We start from the raw sequence: 15,285 nt of genomic DNA on the forward strand, positions 1-15,285 counted from the left end.
AAAAAAATAAACAAGAAGAGGGCCATTATGATGATCCTATGATCAATTTCTCCCTGCCCTGATGATGCACTCCTGTCCATGCTTTTCCTGGATGTCGTTAGCTTGAACAGGTGTGTTCTGCTCACATTTACTGGGGGCATAGGAAGGCAACTACTGGTCATGGAACCCTGGTGGGCATCATTTTTACGTACCTAAAACTTTCCAATTATTACAATTATTATAGGTGAAATTGTTAGTTATTACGATAAGTTAGTAATTAAGGGAGAAGTTGTAGGAGGGGTTTTAGGGTGGAGTAGTGGAGAGACGTTATAAGGAAAACATGGAGAGGGTAGATTGTAATCTGTAACCGATTAATCCTATCCTATATAATACGAATTATTATGTAATAGACGGTAGACAAGTAAATCAAAACTCCTATTTTCTCTCTAGAGGAATATTTTCTCTCTTTGAGGACGAGGTTAGGCAACCTCCTAATAAGTATCATCCACTATGTCCCATCCAGGTAGTATGACAAGAACATGAAAATCCGGATTCTGAGTAATTGGTGTGTTTTGAGTGGAACCAAGGATACCTACCATGAAGCTGATAAACCAGCCTGTATCATTTTAAATGCTGCATTGCATTCCCAGCAAAAGAGGAAACATGACAAAACCAGATACAGTGCCATATGGTTTACATCAGCTATTCAAATGCAGAGATGACTTGAAACTCCACTCAACCTACAGCTATCTCTGAGGTTCTTCTCTTTTTTTAATTTTTAATTTTAATAGAAAAAAAAATGGGAAAATGTTCTTTGAACTGGCAGTGGAGCTATGTCAGCACTCTCTCTCCCCCCTTGACACTCTCTGATCCCCACCCCAATTATTGAAGCATTGTCCCCCCCCCCTCCCCCGGCGGATTGATGTGTTCTCCAAGCAAGCTGGCCAACTCCCCCAAAATAAATTTTACCAAAAACCTCCCAGACACAATGCGTAATGCTTTTTTCTATTTTCCTTAAAAAAATCAAACATGTGTAATCATCTTCATGTTCCCTCAGAACAGATGAATGCTCCATTACCACCCCCCTCATTGCCCTCCCTCTCCCGCCCACCCCCCAAAAGAAAAAAGGTTCATAGCCAAAATGTTTATCTGAAGAAAATGCAAACCAAAGCCAAGATAAATGCAATCAAGATCATGCTTCTACTTGCATCAGGAATTATTGATGGTGCCCCAGAGTAGTTTATTCTTGATTCCTGATCTCTGCAAATAATGGAGAAATAAATATGAGTAGAATTAAAGTGGGCAATAAAATGCTAAGATATTAATTACTTAAATGGTGTATAGATATAATAGGAGACGATAAGAAAAATGTAGCCAAAAGTTAGAACTTACTTTTGTAAGTATTCAAGTAAACCACAGTAGATAGTGTTGTCAGGCAAAGGAACCTCAGTCTTGTCAGTAACCTGTGGGTTCACCACACTCATATAAGCTTCCTGTCCTAAATACCAAGAGTCCAGGTTCTGTGCACGCAGGTTCCACATGCCCGAATTATCAAGAGACACTAGAATGGCAGTCCATGCTCCAGGAAAAACCTACAATCACTGGATCAGTAACTCTTCCAAGAACTTGCTTCTAAAATACCATGGTTCTCAACTAAAAGAAAAAAAATCAACAATAGAAATTTGATTGTGGCTAATCCGCATCTTCAGTTCATATATTGGTAGTTTTGCAAGAAATGTGACACATTCACCATTTGACACTTAGATTAATGAATATGGATCATCCTTGTGGAATCATATTTCTTTCGGGCATAAACAATCAATAATTCACATCCACCCAAAACGACATAGTTATCAAGGTGATGGAAGATGGTCAAAAATCAGCGTGACACCAACTTGCCTAGGCGACCAAGGCGCCAATCAATTCCATAAATCCCTTTAGTAAAGAAGTTTATTTTTTGTATCCGTTTATTTGTGATCCATTAAATTAGAAAGGAAGTGGTTTTCATGGATGGCAGCCTAAACATTGAATCTGTGGACAGGAGTAAATTCTGCCACGAGGGAGCTCAGATGAGGTTAAAGATTGTAAAAGGGTAGACCCCAAGGTCTCCTTCTCACATGTCATGTTTCATCCCAATCAAAGTTGGCCAAGTGGCAAAATGAAGCATTGGAAAGTCCAGGACTACTAGGAGGGTGCATGGACAAACAAGAGAAGGGTATTCCTCTATATCGGAGGGTATATGATTAAATTTGGGTCTTGAAATTTAGTACTTAGTCAATCCACGCTGATTGACTATCCATCTGTTTCCTTTCACTTTTACATTTTTCTTCTCTGTTATTGCTTGGATCTATGTAGCCGACCCCACTAAGTTGGGACAACGCTTTGTTGTTGCAGTCAATCAACGCCATTCCTTCTATAATCAACGGTTGGAACCTCTATATCACCCTTCCATGAGGAAGAACAAGGTACGTCCATTCAAAGATTCCTTGTTTAGACCACAGTCAACACAATTTTTTTCTAATTAAAAATTATTTCATTTATCATGGTATTAATTACCACAATTATACCAGGACCAGAACACTTTAAAAATAATACACGATGGATATACATCAAAATGCATGAAGCAGGGAAGTTGACAATGTAAACGTTATTAGGTGTTAACACTATTCTAATGGTATCTTTGGTAGTAGTATGCGGTGAGTTATGGGTAGAGTTGTAATTAAATGGTTTAAGTCATGTCCTTATTGTAATTGCACACAAGTTAATTATTTTCATGCATAACGGGTAACTCTGTAAAGGCTAGTGATTCTAACTAGCTGAGACTGTTCTCTTCTCTCTCTCTCCCATTTCCTTCTCTTTCCTTTCTCCCTTTGGTTCTTCTTCTTCATCCTCATTTGCTTGTTGTTTAATAGTATTGGTACCGTTACATGGTATTAGAGTCTTATTAATCAGCCTCTCTAATTGTCTACTAAGGATCTTCCTTGTAGTTTGCAGCAACCTATTCTGTGAACCATAGTTTGATTATATGGAGATAAACTAGGCTTTCTTTTGTATCTACAACATGCAACAGTGATTCCATGGGTTTATCTGTTTACAAGAATCAAATTACATCAAGATACGTGCTGGCAGTCCTCTGTTTTCTGGACTTCTTTGGCAGAATGAAGATCTGCCCATATTTTTGCATCTGGCAAGCAGATTAATCTGAAGCTTTAGGGGTTTATAATTTATTGATCCCTCTGGCAAGCACCTTTGATCCATACTTGAGGCTTATCAGAGCCTCAAATCTATCGATAACATACATCAAGTTACTGCTGGCGATACCCTGTTTTTGGGGTGTTTTTGTAAGAATCGATTTCTGCCCTTGTTTGAATCTGGCCATCAAATTCACTTATTGGTTCTCTAGGTTTTGTTCGCCCTCCTTATAAGGTTCTTCGACCCTAATTTGTAGTCAATCTGACAACTGGATCTGATGTAATTAATTATCACCCAAATTCTGGGTTTTCAATTTCAAAATTGACACTTTTTGTTGCTGGTTGTTGGGTCTTCATCATGTAAGTGTGAAATTGTGGGGTCTGTACCACCTATTGCTCTGCTTCCATATACCTCCAGAATTGGAAAGCAATCAAAAATTTTCTATGTTGGTTTTAATGAAGAGTCATTTTCTGGCCAGAGGTGTTCTTTCCCATAGTTGTCACGACACCAGCAAGGTGGCTTGGTCCAGACAAAACTGCCTGGTCACCTAAGCGATGCCTTGACAACTATACTCTTTCCTGTTCTTATTGATTTCTCTATTGATGATTTATTTGGCTGCTTTATCTGTTGGTTTCCTGGTGATTCAATTGATATATGGGTGATTCAAAACCCCCAATGGACTCTTTCAATGTCCATCTATCAAGCTTAACGGTGCATCCATCTATCTTTTGGGCAAAGGCTGTTAAGAGTTTATATCACTGCCGAGCACAAGATTGACTAACCTTACTTAGAACAATAAGAAATAAGAAATTGAACCCGATAAGACAGAAATATCCCTAGAACTTCAACATTTATCATAGAAAAGAAACAGAACAGCAGATCCACACCAGGCAAATCCAGCCCCATATGAGGAAAAAGATGGAAGGGAAACAAGAAACAAAAGAGCCTGCCTGGACCACCATCAAAAACTCAGACACCAAAATGGCCCCAAAAGCCAGAAGAATAACCCCACAACCTTGATCCCTATCAAATTCCAACCCCCCTACTACCACACATCCAGACTCCAAAGAGAACCTTAAGCAAGGAATATGCAAAAGTCCGCAGGCAGATTAACAACTTCCAAAGTACAGCCACCTTCCCCAAAGGCAGGCTATGCTGCCACCTCTCATTTCTCTATTCGGAGTCTTATCAATAGTTTCTTCACTATTAATACAGCACTTGGATCTAAATCTAATCCATTCGAGTATTTAATCTTACCAGGTTCGTGACAAAATGAATATGGAGTGGATTTATCTTGATGACAAGATCCATATTCACTCTGCTTTAATTGGTTATCAATATGCAGTTGGCTATATGGTGGATCCTAACTCTAAGGATTCATATTCAAGTTCATGGATTAATTAAATACCTTATCAAAATCCAGATATCCGACTAACTGAAACTTTTTTTTACCCCCTGTTGGGGGTACAATGTCTTGTATTCCATCACATGGATTTGTGGGTTGATTCTGAAGGGCCGTTAAGAGGCCGTAGGGCTGAGACCTTGAGGCATAGAGGAATAGGCCCACCTTGCATGTTATCTTCGTTACTGTACATCAACGAACTAACAGGTCAATGGCAGGGGTTTGGAAGCCTGTATAACGTTGCTATGAATTGTAGTGAGTTCATTCTCTGTAATCTGAGAGAGGTGTGAAGACGAGCAGCTGTAACCTATTCTCCATTGATAGTGAAGCAGATCTCATCTCACTGTGGATGTAGGCAATTTGCCGAACCACGTAAATCTGTGTTGCAATTTGTTATTGGTTGTTTGGGATTTCCATTCATTTCCTACCTCGTTATAGGTTTTCATTTCTACAGCCCCCCCCCCGCTTTATTTTTATTAAATAATTTATACCCTAATGAAAAGCTATAAGTATTGCTTAACTCAAGTCCACCTAAATGCCTTTACCCAGCCCCCCACCCCCCAAAAAAATAGAAAAGGTCCACCTACATAAACCAAAAGAACTTTTAAGGGGTAATATTGTTTGATAAAAAAATATAACCAGATTGAATCATGCTATATCCATATTATTTCAATTATTAACTTGATAAACAATAACAATTATCAGATCTGAATAGGCTTTGACTCGAGGTGAATTAAAAATAAAATCCACTGTTAACACCTGCAGCTCTTCCCCTCACTAACCAACCGCTCCAAACAGAATTTCGTATATAACCCATCAACCTAGCCCCAACCACCTCTTTTACTCGAGTTAGGATATGATGTTCAGTTAATATGCAGGTAGGTAGTATTCAGTAGTTAAATTTTACCATGTCTAAACACAAGCCAAACCTCACCACTAACACCTGCATTAGAAGCTAGACAAGGGAGTTTAAAATGGTACTAGCAGTCATAAACGTTTGGTATATTGAGTAGTAAATATTTTAAGAGAATTTCATACCTGTGTAGTGCAGCGAGCAACTCCGTCCCATTTGTTGTAAACGTTTCTGCTGTTCTCTGTCCACACTCCGTAATCCATACTACAATCCAGATGAAAGGCAGAAGCAGTCATTTGCTACTTCCCAATTGGCAGATGGGAGGAATAAAGAGATAAGAATGTCAAATCGTAGTACTTACCCCACAACAAAAAATGCATATCCGTCCATGTGGTAGCTTTGAACAGTAGTATCATTATTTTGGAGTATTATTTCCATAAAACCTTTGTAAGTACCATTAATTACCGATGTGTCAACCTTTGCAGGTCTGTTCATCATTCTATATGGGAAGTCAAGTTTGTAAACTCCAGGAACATTATATTGTTGGGCAAGCCTTAGGGGTGTTTCAGGTGCAAAATATGAAATACCATTCAGGGTATTGCGCCACTTCCCATTTATGAGTTCAGCTGGTCTGTTAAGCAGCACATATACATCAGTAACCGTAATCTGACCATATTTAAAAGATCCCTGAGGGTTAGGACGAGCAGCACCAGCAGAGACATTCATTCTGATTATCAGAGCACCAACATCAGAGTGGAGGTACATACAATGCCAGATTAACTTCAAGTAAAGTAAAGAAGATGACAGAAATAAATTTTGAAAGAATATACCACCTGATGGACCTTGCTTGGCTCATAGAAAAATACGTGTCATATTCATTTGGTGGGTCTGGAAGAGGACCTGAAGCAGGACCCTGAGAATTGGAGTAATGCAAGATGGCAACACCAGTGGCTCTATCCCAGTCAGCAGATGAACTAACAAACCGAGGACTTGCAACAATATAATAATCACTGCTAGCATTTTGATCCATTGTGACTAAGAATGAATATGACTGACCCACATGAATATCCATGTTTGAGTAGTTCTGTTGAACTGTATAGGATCCTTCTGTCTCCACAAGAAGTAGGTTATGATTTTGGATTCTAAAATTCAAGCTGGTTGCGATGCCAACATTGTGTACGCGGAGTCGGTATGTTCTTCCTGTTTCAGTATCAAGGAGAAAAACTAAATGCAATCTGAAAAGATATTCTGTAGACATCACAACTGTGAGGGCCCTTTCAAATATGAAAACAGAGTCACACTTATAAAGCATAACAACACTTTCTCCTTGAGTGGATTCATAACATTTTTAAAAAAGGGAGAGAGCAAAAGAATATGCAGAGTAACACACACATGCCCATATACAGAACCTTGTGAAAAGTATCATGAATCTTTCAGCAGATTTTGTGCAGAAAAGAATAAAGAAGTTCAATTTTATAGAAAGCACACAAGTTCTCTCCCTAAATTGAAAGTTTTGGACTTAAGGATTCTATAGAAGAATTATTGATGATTGTATTCCCAAAAAAACATAAAGCGTAAACGCTCGAGACTATGAACTAATTTTGGAGCAGAGAATACCTCCCTCAAGTGGGATCATTATCTGTGAGAAAATCCCCTTCTCAATCTCGTGGAATCATCTCCCTGACCAGTGAATTTCTCTTTGAAGGGTCCTGATGCAGTTGTGTTGGGCACATAAGCTGGTGTTGTTGTCATTGCTGTCAACACACTGAGTCAGCAGTGTCCATGAGATGGCTGCGTGGAGTATACAGTGCAGTGGGCAACAACAGACAGTGTCTATGAGATGGTTTGAGATTGGTCCATTGGTCAGCAGGGCTGGAAGACTGCAGAAGCTATGGAGATGTTGCATGAGGGAGTCTACAAATGAGCTGGAGTGTCATCTTTGCAGTCATGAGAGTTTTGAGTTGTCTTTGATTGAGAATCAATTGATCTATTAACAAGCTCTGCAATGCCCAATCGGGTCATTCTGAGTTCGGATGAGGAAGTTGTCTCGAACGCAATTGTCATGAATGGTGCCCAAAATCCTGTTTCTGCACGAAACATGATATTATATATATATATATATATATATCTTTGAGACCTCTTTCCAATGGCGCTGGAATTAGATCAATCCGAAACTAGATGAGAGAGAGATATGATCATTTTTGTAGAAATTCACAACTACCCAAATTCCACGACAAAAGTGAGGGCACGTAAGTCTTTTCCTTTTAAGTTGTATGTTGCCTATAAAAGGGAAATAGAGGGCATACGAAAATTAGGAAAAAAAACCCAAAAGGAGAGAGTCTCTTGAAGAACCCAAGAGCTTCACGCACAATCAATAGTTTGGGTTGAGAGACTAGAGTGAGAAGGAGATCAAGGGTTTGTGAGAAGAAAGAAAAAGGATCTCGTCACTGATTGGAGACATCTGATCTACGGCTTCTCTGGAGGTTACCCAGCAGCAATGGTAAGCCATTTGACAACTCCTCATGCAATGTATTTGACTGTAGGTTAGGTGTTTGTTATATTTCCTGAGTCAACACCTGTAAACCATTGGGTGGGATTTGTATTTTCTATGAGCTTGTAATTGGAGCAATTCATAAAAGCCCAATAATCATGTAATGTTGAGCTATCAAGTGGGTTCTTGATAGTTGGGGGTCATCGCTCTCATGTAGCAGTTGTTACACAAATCTAGGGGTAGGTGCTCCTCTGTCGTGGGTGCGACATGAACATGCACTATGCATTATACTAGGGTTGGATTTGGGTTAGCCCAAGCAGTCATTTGCATTGTGGACATAGGCACACTGTTGAACCATGTATTCTCCCGTCTTGTGGTATGTGCTAGTACTTTGCATGTTATATATTTGTTGCAGGATGATTTGTGGAGGATGGGCTATATGATATGTGGCTGGTCACAACCGTACTGTATGTGCATGTGTGTGTGGTTGAGTGTTAGAGACACCAACGAGTTGGGTTCGATTTTTTGGACACCACTTATTTCCCCCCCTCTCAATGGCCATCTGGGACCAAGAAGTTGCATTAGACATTAATCCCGTATGGAGCCCTACGCACAAGCTTGAGGGCCCCATAAGGTGTTGGTGGCAATCCAATAAGCTGAAACTCACCTCTAGGTAGTTATATCATAGATTGGGTTTTTTTTTTTTTTCGAGAGGGGGGGGGTCCACTATACCAAGACTAATTTATAAGCCCATAAAGTGGGGGTTAAATTAGTTTACGAGGATTAGTAGTAAGTGTTTGAGTTAGAATAGGACTCTTAATAGCTTTTAAGAAATATTTTGAGTTACTTTACTTTCTTGAGTATGTGTGACTGATTAGAAGCCCTTTATGAGTCAATTTAGGAATTTTTGGCCCTTACATATTGTTGTAATAGTGGGTTTTAGGGAAAGTGTCAATTTCCAAACGGACCCTAAGGGGTTTAATGGTCTTTGTGATTTTATAGAATTTCTCTCTGTTATTATAAATAAAGAGGGCTGGTGTCATATTTGACATAAGTCATTACCCCATCCAACATGGTATAGAGCCATAGGATCCAAACCCTAACGGCTCTCCCTCTTCTCCATCTCTTTCTCTCTCTCCCAGCGCCTCCTTCCATATGCGCCTCCCTCCATCTCACTTTATTTGCTTCTCTCTCGTGGTGGGAGCTTCTTAAACCACCATAAGAGTTTCTAGCCACCATCCATTCTTCCCTTAGGCTCTCAAACTCTCTTCTACAATGATCTGAGAGACCCATACCATTTTTTCATCAATTTTTCAGAGTTTTTCCCCCCTGAAATCTTTTTTTCCATTGCCAGGATGCTTTTTCCCTACTCGATGCTCTAATCGTCTAGATGTTTGTTGCGATTGGTGCTCCTTATCCCTGCAGTGGTATCTACCAACCACTTTTCCATTTGAGGCCTCTGTTCTGGAGCTATCCCTAAAATTGATTTCTCAGGTTTTTACTCTATCGATTTTTGGGTCTTCTAGCATTTTCCTTTTTTTTTGTGCTTTCTCTATCTCCGGCTAGTGTCTCTTCTATTTGTACAGCCCCTTTGAGTAGCAACCATGTCTACTAGCTCGTTTGCTTCTACTAGCGGAGACACCATGACTCTTTTTACCTTTCCTCCTTGTGCTATCAAGCTTGACAGCACAACCTATCTAATATGATCATGCTCAATCTGAATCTCTATCTAGTCCCGTGACTATTACGAGTACCTCACTGGAACCTTGAAGCATCCGACCACCAATCCTAAGATTGATAAGTGGGAGTATACCAATTCTCAACTCCATGTTGCCACAACATTCACTTGGCTATCTCCTCTTTGACTCCACTGTGAAGATCTGGAAGTCTATCCAGGATATCTATTCCAAGACGGGGAATGATGTTCAGGTCTTTGAGCTTCGCTAGAAGGATCGTGATCTGAGGCAGAGAGGGCTCACTCTGTCACGTACTACTACGAGTTGCGGACACTATGGACTGAGCTGGACTTCTATAAGGAGTATACTCCTTCCACCCCTACAGATGTCACCAATTTTCAGAAGCAAGAGGACAAGATCCTGGTCTATGACTTTCTGGCAGGTCTGAATGTGGAGTTTGATCAGCTGCGGTCCTAGGCTATGAGTCGTGACTCCTTTTCTACCTTAAACTCAAGGACATCCGACATACCACTATGCTACCACATCCCGCTGCCACTCCTACTGAGATCTGCACTTGTCTCTGGCACTCAATCCCTTAGTGCAACCCTACAATCTGGTGGCTCCTCTACAAGGACTCCAAGGAAGTGCAATTAATATGGGAAGGAGCGTCACACTAAGGAGCACTGCTGGAAGCTTCATGGCCGTCCTACTGATACATCTAGGTAAGGGCAACTGAAGGGTCGTGCTGATACTCCTAGGCAGGCCAACCATACTGAGAGCCCTAACTGACTCTGCTCCTAGCATCTCAGAAGCCTTGCTATCATCTGATGAGCGTATTACCCTTTAGCGCCTTTTGACACATCCGGACTCTACTACACCAGCCACTGTGATCTCTGCTCATTCCACCCCTTCTCGATCAGATATCTCCTTCTATGGCTATACTATGCTTGTCCCTTTAACCCCTTGGATTATAGACTCTAAAGCTTCTGATCATATGACAGGTTGCTCGCCTTTTTCTCACAGTACACTACATGCCTTGGTAATGGTCAGGTTAAATTAGCTAACGGGACTTATTCTACTATTCTAGGATAGGGCTTTATTAGCTGTACCCCTTCTTGATCCCTTTCTACTGTATTGCATGTTCATTATTTTCCCACTAACCTTTTGTCCATTAGTAGTCTTCCAGTATTAATTGTAAAGTCACATTTTTCCCGTATTATTATGTTTTTCACGATTTGGTGAAAGGAGCAACAATTGGCTCTGGTTGGTGGTCTGTATCTGCTCGATGATGACTCGGCATTGGTCTCTGGTCAAGCTCTTCAGACATCTTCTACGTCACCTCCCATCTCTAAGTTACTACAGTGGCATCGTCGGTTGGGACATCCTCCTTTTAGAACTTCAGCTAGGGTTTTTCCTTCTTTTGAAAATTGTAATTCTAGTCAGTTTTTTTGAGGCGTGTATTTTGGCCAAACAAGCTCGGATCATTTATTCTGTTTTTGGAAATAATAGTACCACTCATTTTTCATTGATACATTATGATATTTGGGGTCCATCCCATTATGCATCTGTCAATGGCTATCGGTGGTTTGTCTCTTTTATTGATTGTCATTCTCGGACCACTTGGGTTTATATAATGCGAACCAAGGGCGAGACCTTCTATTGCTTTTAGTGGTTTCACTGTATGGTTCAAACTCAGTTCGATGCTACCATTAAGATCCTTCGAAAGCGACAACGGCCGTGAATACTTCGAAGGGTCCTTTCAGGCTTTCCTTTCCGATCATAGGATGATCCATCAGATTAGTTGTGTGGATACTCTGACTCAGAATGGGGTTGTTGAGCAGAAGAATCGCCACCTTTGTGAGGTAGCAGGCTCTCTTATGTTTGAGACGCATGTTCCTCCCAAGTACCGGAGTGATACGATTCTCACTGCTGCCTTTCTTATCAACTGAATGCCTTCTCGGGTTCACTCTTTCCACTCCCCTCTGGATCTTCTCTAAGGTTCCGTTGTTTTTCTTATTCCTCCTAAGGTATTCGGTAGTGTTTACTATGCTCACGATCATCCTAATGGAAAGTTTGATTCTCGTGATCTCCGATACATTTTCTAGGGTATGCTCTTACTTAGGAAGTCTATCGTTGTTTTCATCCTCCCAGTCAGCGTTGGTTTGTGACTATGGATGTTGTCTTTCACAAGTCTGCGTCATACTACACTGTGACACCTCTTCAGGGGGAATCTCCTTCATTGTAGAAGATGTGCTGCCTCTTGAATTTGCTCTCCCAACCAGTATCCCGCTTCAGGGGAGAGTGACACTATTACTTCGCCTCAACTAAAGATATGTGTTTAAAGTCGCAGGTAACAGACTCAGACCACTACACATCCAACATCTACCCTACCATGTCAGTTGTCTCCTATCGAGCCTGAACTTGTCCCCTTGGACCTAGGTAATTCTCCTTTTGTTGATCCATCCCTTGAGCTGCTTATTGTTATTCGTAAAGGCATTAGGCCTTGTACTTTACACCTTATTGCTAAAACTGTTTCTTATGACTCACTTTCTCCTTCCTACTATAGTTTGTGTCTTCTCTTTCTTCTGTGTCCATTCCCCATACCTGGCAGGAAGCAAGTGCAAACTCACAATGGTAGGAAGCTATGGTTAAAGAGATGCAGGCTCTAAAGAAGAATGACACATGGGATCTGGTGTGTCTTCCCTTACAAAAGAAAACATTCGGGTATCAGTGGGTCTTGACAGTAAAATAAAAGGCTGATGGTACAGTGGATCGGTGTAAGGCTAGAATTGTTGCCAAGGGCTTCACTCAGACTTATGGGATTGACTACTAGGAAACTTTTACTCCAGTTTCTAAGATGAACACAATTCATGTTATTTTAGCTTGTGCCGCCAACTTAGATTGGGATCTCCAGCAACTAGATGTGCAAAATGCCTTTCTTCATATGGGACTTGAGGAAGTGTATATGCATAATCCTCCTCAGTTCACTTGCTCCAAACCCAAGGAAAGGTATGCAAGCTGAAGAGTGCATTGTATGGGCTGAAGCAATGCCCTCGTGCTTGTTTCGGGCATTTCCATAAGGCTATGGTTGCTACAGGCTACTCTCAAAGCAATTCCGAGCACACTCTGTTCGTCAAGAGATCTGGTGGGAAGATTGCTATCCTGATAATTTATGTTGATAATATTATTGTTACTGGTGATGATTTGGCAGAAATCTCTCGCCTCAAGAGATACCTGAGTGAGGAATTCGAGATCAAAGATTTATGACAACTTCATTACTTCCTTGGCATTGAAGTTGCCAGGTCTTCTCTTGGGATCTACTTGTCCCAACGGAAGTATGTGCTTGATCTTCTTTCTGAGACAAGCATGTTGGGGTGTAAGCCGCAGACACTCCTATTGAAGCTAATGGTCACCTGAGTAGCAAGGAAGGTGATCATATTGATAAAGGGAGATATCAGAGATTAGTGGGGTGCTTGATTTATCTTTCTCATACATACCCTGAGATAGCATTTGTCGTCAACCTCGTTAGTCAGTACATGCATAATCCCTACTCGAATCACATGGAAGTTGTGCTCTGTATTCTCCAGTACTTGAAATATGCCCCAGGACGTGGCATCCTTTTTTCTCCTCATGATCACCTTAGGGTGGAGGCCTTCAAGGATGCTGATTGGGCATGTTCCCCTGATGACCGCTGATCTACTATTTGTTATTGCACCTTTGTTGTATCACCTTATTACAAGGAGAAGCAATAAGCAAGAAGCAAGTTGTGGTTGCCCGTTCAAGTGCCGAAGCAGATACAACACATGGCATTTGTGAGTTCCTATAGTTTCATGGTCTTCTCACATATTTGGTTGTCCCTACCACCTTTTCTATGAAGCTCTTTTGTTACAGCAAACCTGCCATTAGCATTACTCACAAACCTGTCCAATATGGTCAAACCAAGCATGTGGAGATCGATTGGCACTTCATCAAAGAGAAACTGGATATGAGCCTTATCACTGTGCCTTTTGTTCCCAGTAGTCAACAACTGGCTAATGTATTTACCAAAGGTCTTCATAGTAAGATGTTTCATCCTATTATCTGCAAGTAGGGCATATGTGATATCTATGCACCAACTTTAGGGGGAATGTTGTAGTAATGGGTTTTAAGGAAAGTGTCAATTGCCAAATGGATCCTAAGGGGTTTAATGGTCTTTGTAATTCTTTAGAACTTTCTCTCCGTTATTATAAATAAAGAGGGCTGGTGTCATAGTTGACACAAATCATTACCCCATCCAACACATATGTAATACACCCCCCAACATCAATTAAGGATGTTTTAAGTAAAAACATTGAGTTTTTTCAAGGCTTTTAGTATTGTTGAGCAGTGTATCCCAGTCCTTTCTTATTCTTCTTTTGATCTGCTTTTATCAAGTGTGATCTCACCCTCCTCTCTTCTACTTCTTACTTCCTGTAATAGGATCAAGAATAAAGAAACTAGTCGAATAGATAGAAAAATAGAGAAAAGACTTAGGAGAGAGAGAGAGAGAGAGAAGTTCAGCAATAGAACTTCTATTATATTTCTATCGCTAATCCTCGCTTTTATTAATAAACCTGAAATAGGAAACAAAGTTAAACATTGTAATAAGGAACCTCGCCCACGATAGGAAACTACTTGGGATAACAACTTAGAATAACCAATAGGAAATAACTTAGAACAACCAAACAGAATCTAACCTAACTAGACCTCACTCATGATAGGGACAGACCCCTATCGTGAGTGCTTACTAGACCACATTAAAGGGTCCAATAGGGTTCCACGACTCCGATAGAACCATACACTTTAACACTTCTTATTTCTCTTGATTCCACACCAGGTGGAATTCCTGTTTCTGGTTCAAATTTTTAAATTGCTAGATTTGATCATCTTCCACATTCTAGTTTTGCTGATGTAGATGATGAGGTATGATGTCTTGTATTCCGCTGCTTACAAAAGTGGTCTTGTTCCGAAGGGCCACTAAGAAGCCGAAGATGTCGCCAAACTTGCGGTCCATGCAGGGCTTTTAGGGTGGTAGGCCCTGAGAAAAAATATTTTTCTAAGGCTATTTGGGTATTTCAGTAAATTTTCTGTATAGGATTTCACTATATATTTGTAGCAAGGGTTCCATTTCTATAAGCAATTTGAGAGAGGTGTGAGGAAAAGCGTTGTAACCCTATCCTCCATTGATAGTGAAGCAGGTCCCATCTGTGGACGTAAGCGATCTGGCCGAACCACATAAATCTTTGTGTCTGATTGTTGTTTGCATTTTCCATTCTTCTACAGTAGATCTATGGAAGAAGCCTGTCCAGATTTTGTTCTCTTCGATCCAGTGTTTGTGGGCTCATATTCTTATATTATTTAAGCCCACAAATTAGGCCCTATTTCTGCCACCATCCAGCCTTCATGGGATACATGGTCAAATATGTGAAGCTCATTAGTTACTTGCGTGGAGAAGAATTCTAAAATATTTTGAAAATATTTTGTGGGCCCATTCCACCTTGTGTTGAAAGAGAGATGCTGCCAAGAAGCCAGATCGCGTGCAGAGGTCTCCTTTGAAAAGATCTTATCTAATCTTCGTTCTTCTTGGATGCAGTTAGTTTCTATTTCTATGTTTAGCAACTTCTATTTTCTGTTAGGCCCCTTTTGTTTGGAGGTTCTTTTGTGGGGGGGGGGG

General features: G+C 40.6%; 1 protein-coding gene across 1 annotated transcript in view; it reads right to left on the reverse strand.

Moving 5' to 3' along the window:
• Nucleotides 1–961: 961 nt before the first annotated feature.
• LOC122089236 (monocopper oxidase-like protein SKU5) overlaps nt 962–15,285 on the reverse strand; it is a 33,617-nt gene continuing 19,293 nt past the window's right edge. Inside the window, exons 5-9 of the mRNA XM_042658808.1 lie at nt 6,260–6,626; nt 5,788–6,153; nt 5,612–5,690; nt 1,372–1,571; nt 962–1,239 (exon numbers count right to left, since the gene is read on the reverse strand). Coding sequence (XP_042514742.1) covers nt 1,125–1,239; nt 1,372–1,571; nt 5,612–5,690; nt 5,788–6,153; nt 6,260–6,626 — 1,127 coding nt within the window. The 3' untranslated portion in view covers nt 962–1,124. The remainder of the gene's footprint in view (nt 1,240–1,371; nt 1,572–5,611; nt 5,691–5,787; nt 6,154–6,259; nt 6,627–15,285) is intronic.

This window comes from Macadamia integrifolia, chromosome 9 (assembly GCF_013358625.1).
Source record: "Macadamia integrifolia cultivar HAES 741 chromosome 9, SCU_Mint_v3, whole genome shotgun sequence".
NCBI classification, from domain to species: domain Eukaryota; kingdom Viridiplantae; phylum Streptophyta; class Magnoliopsida; order Proteales; family Proteaceae; genus Macadamia; species Macadamia integrifolia.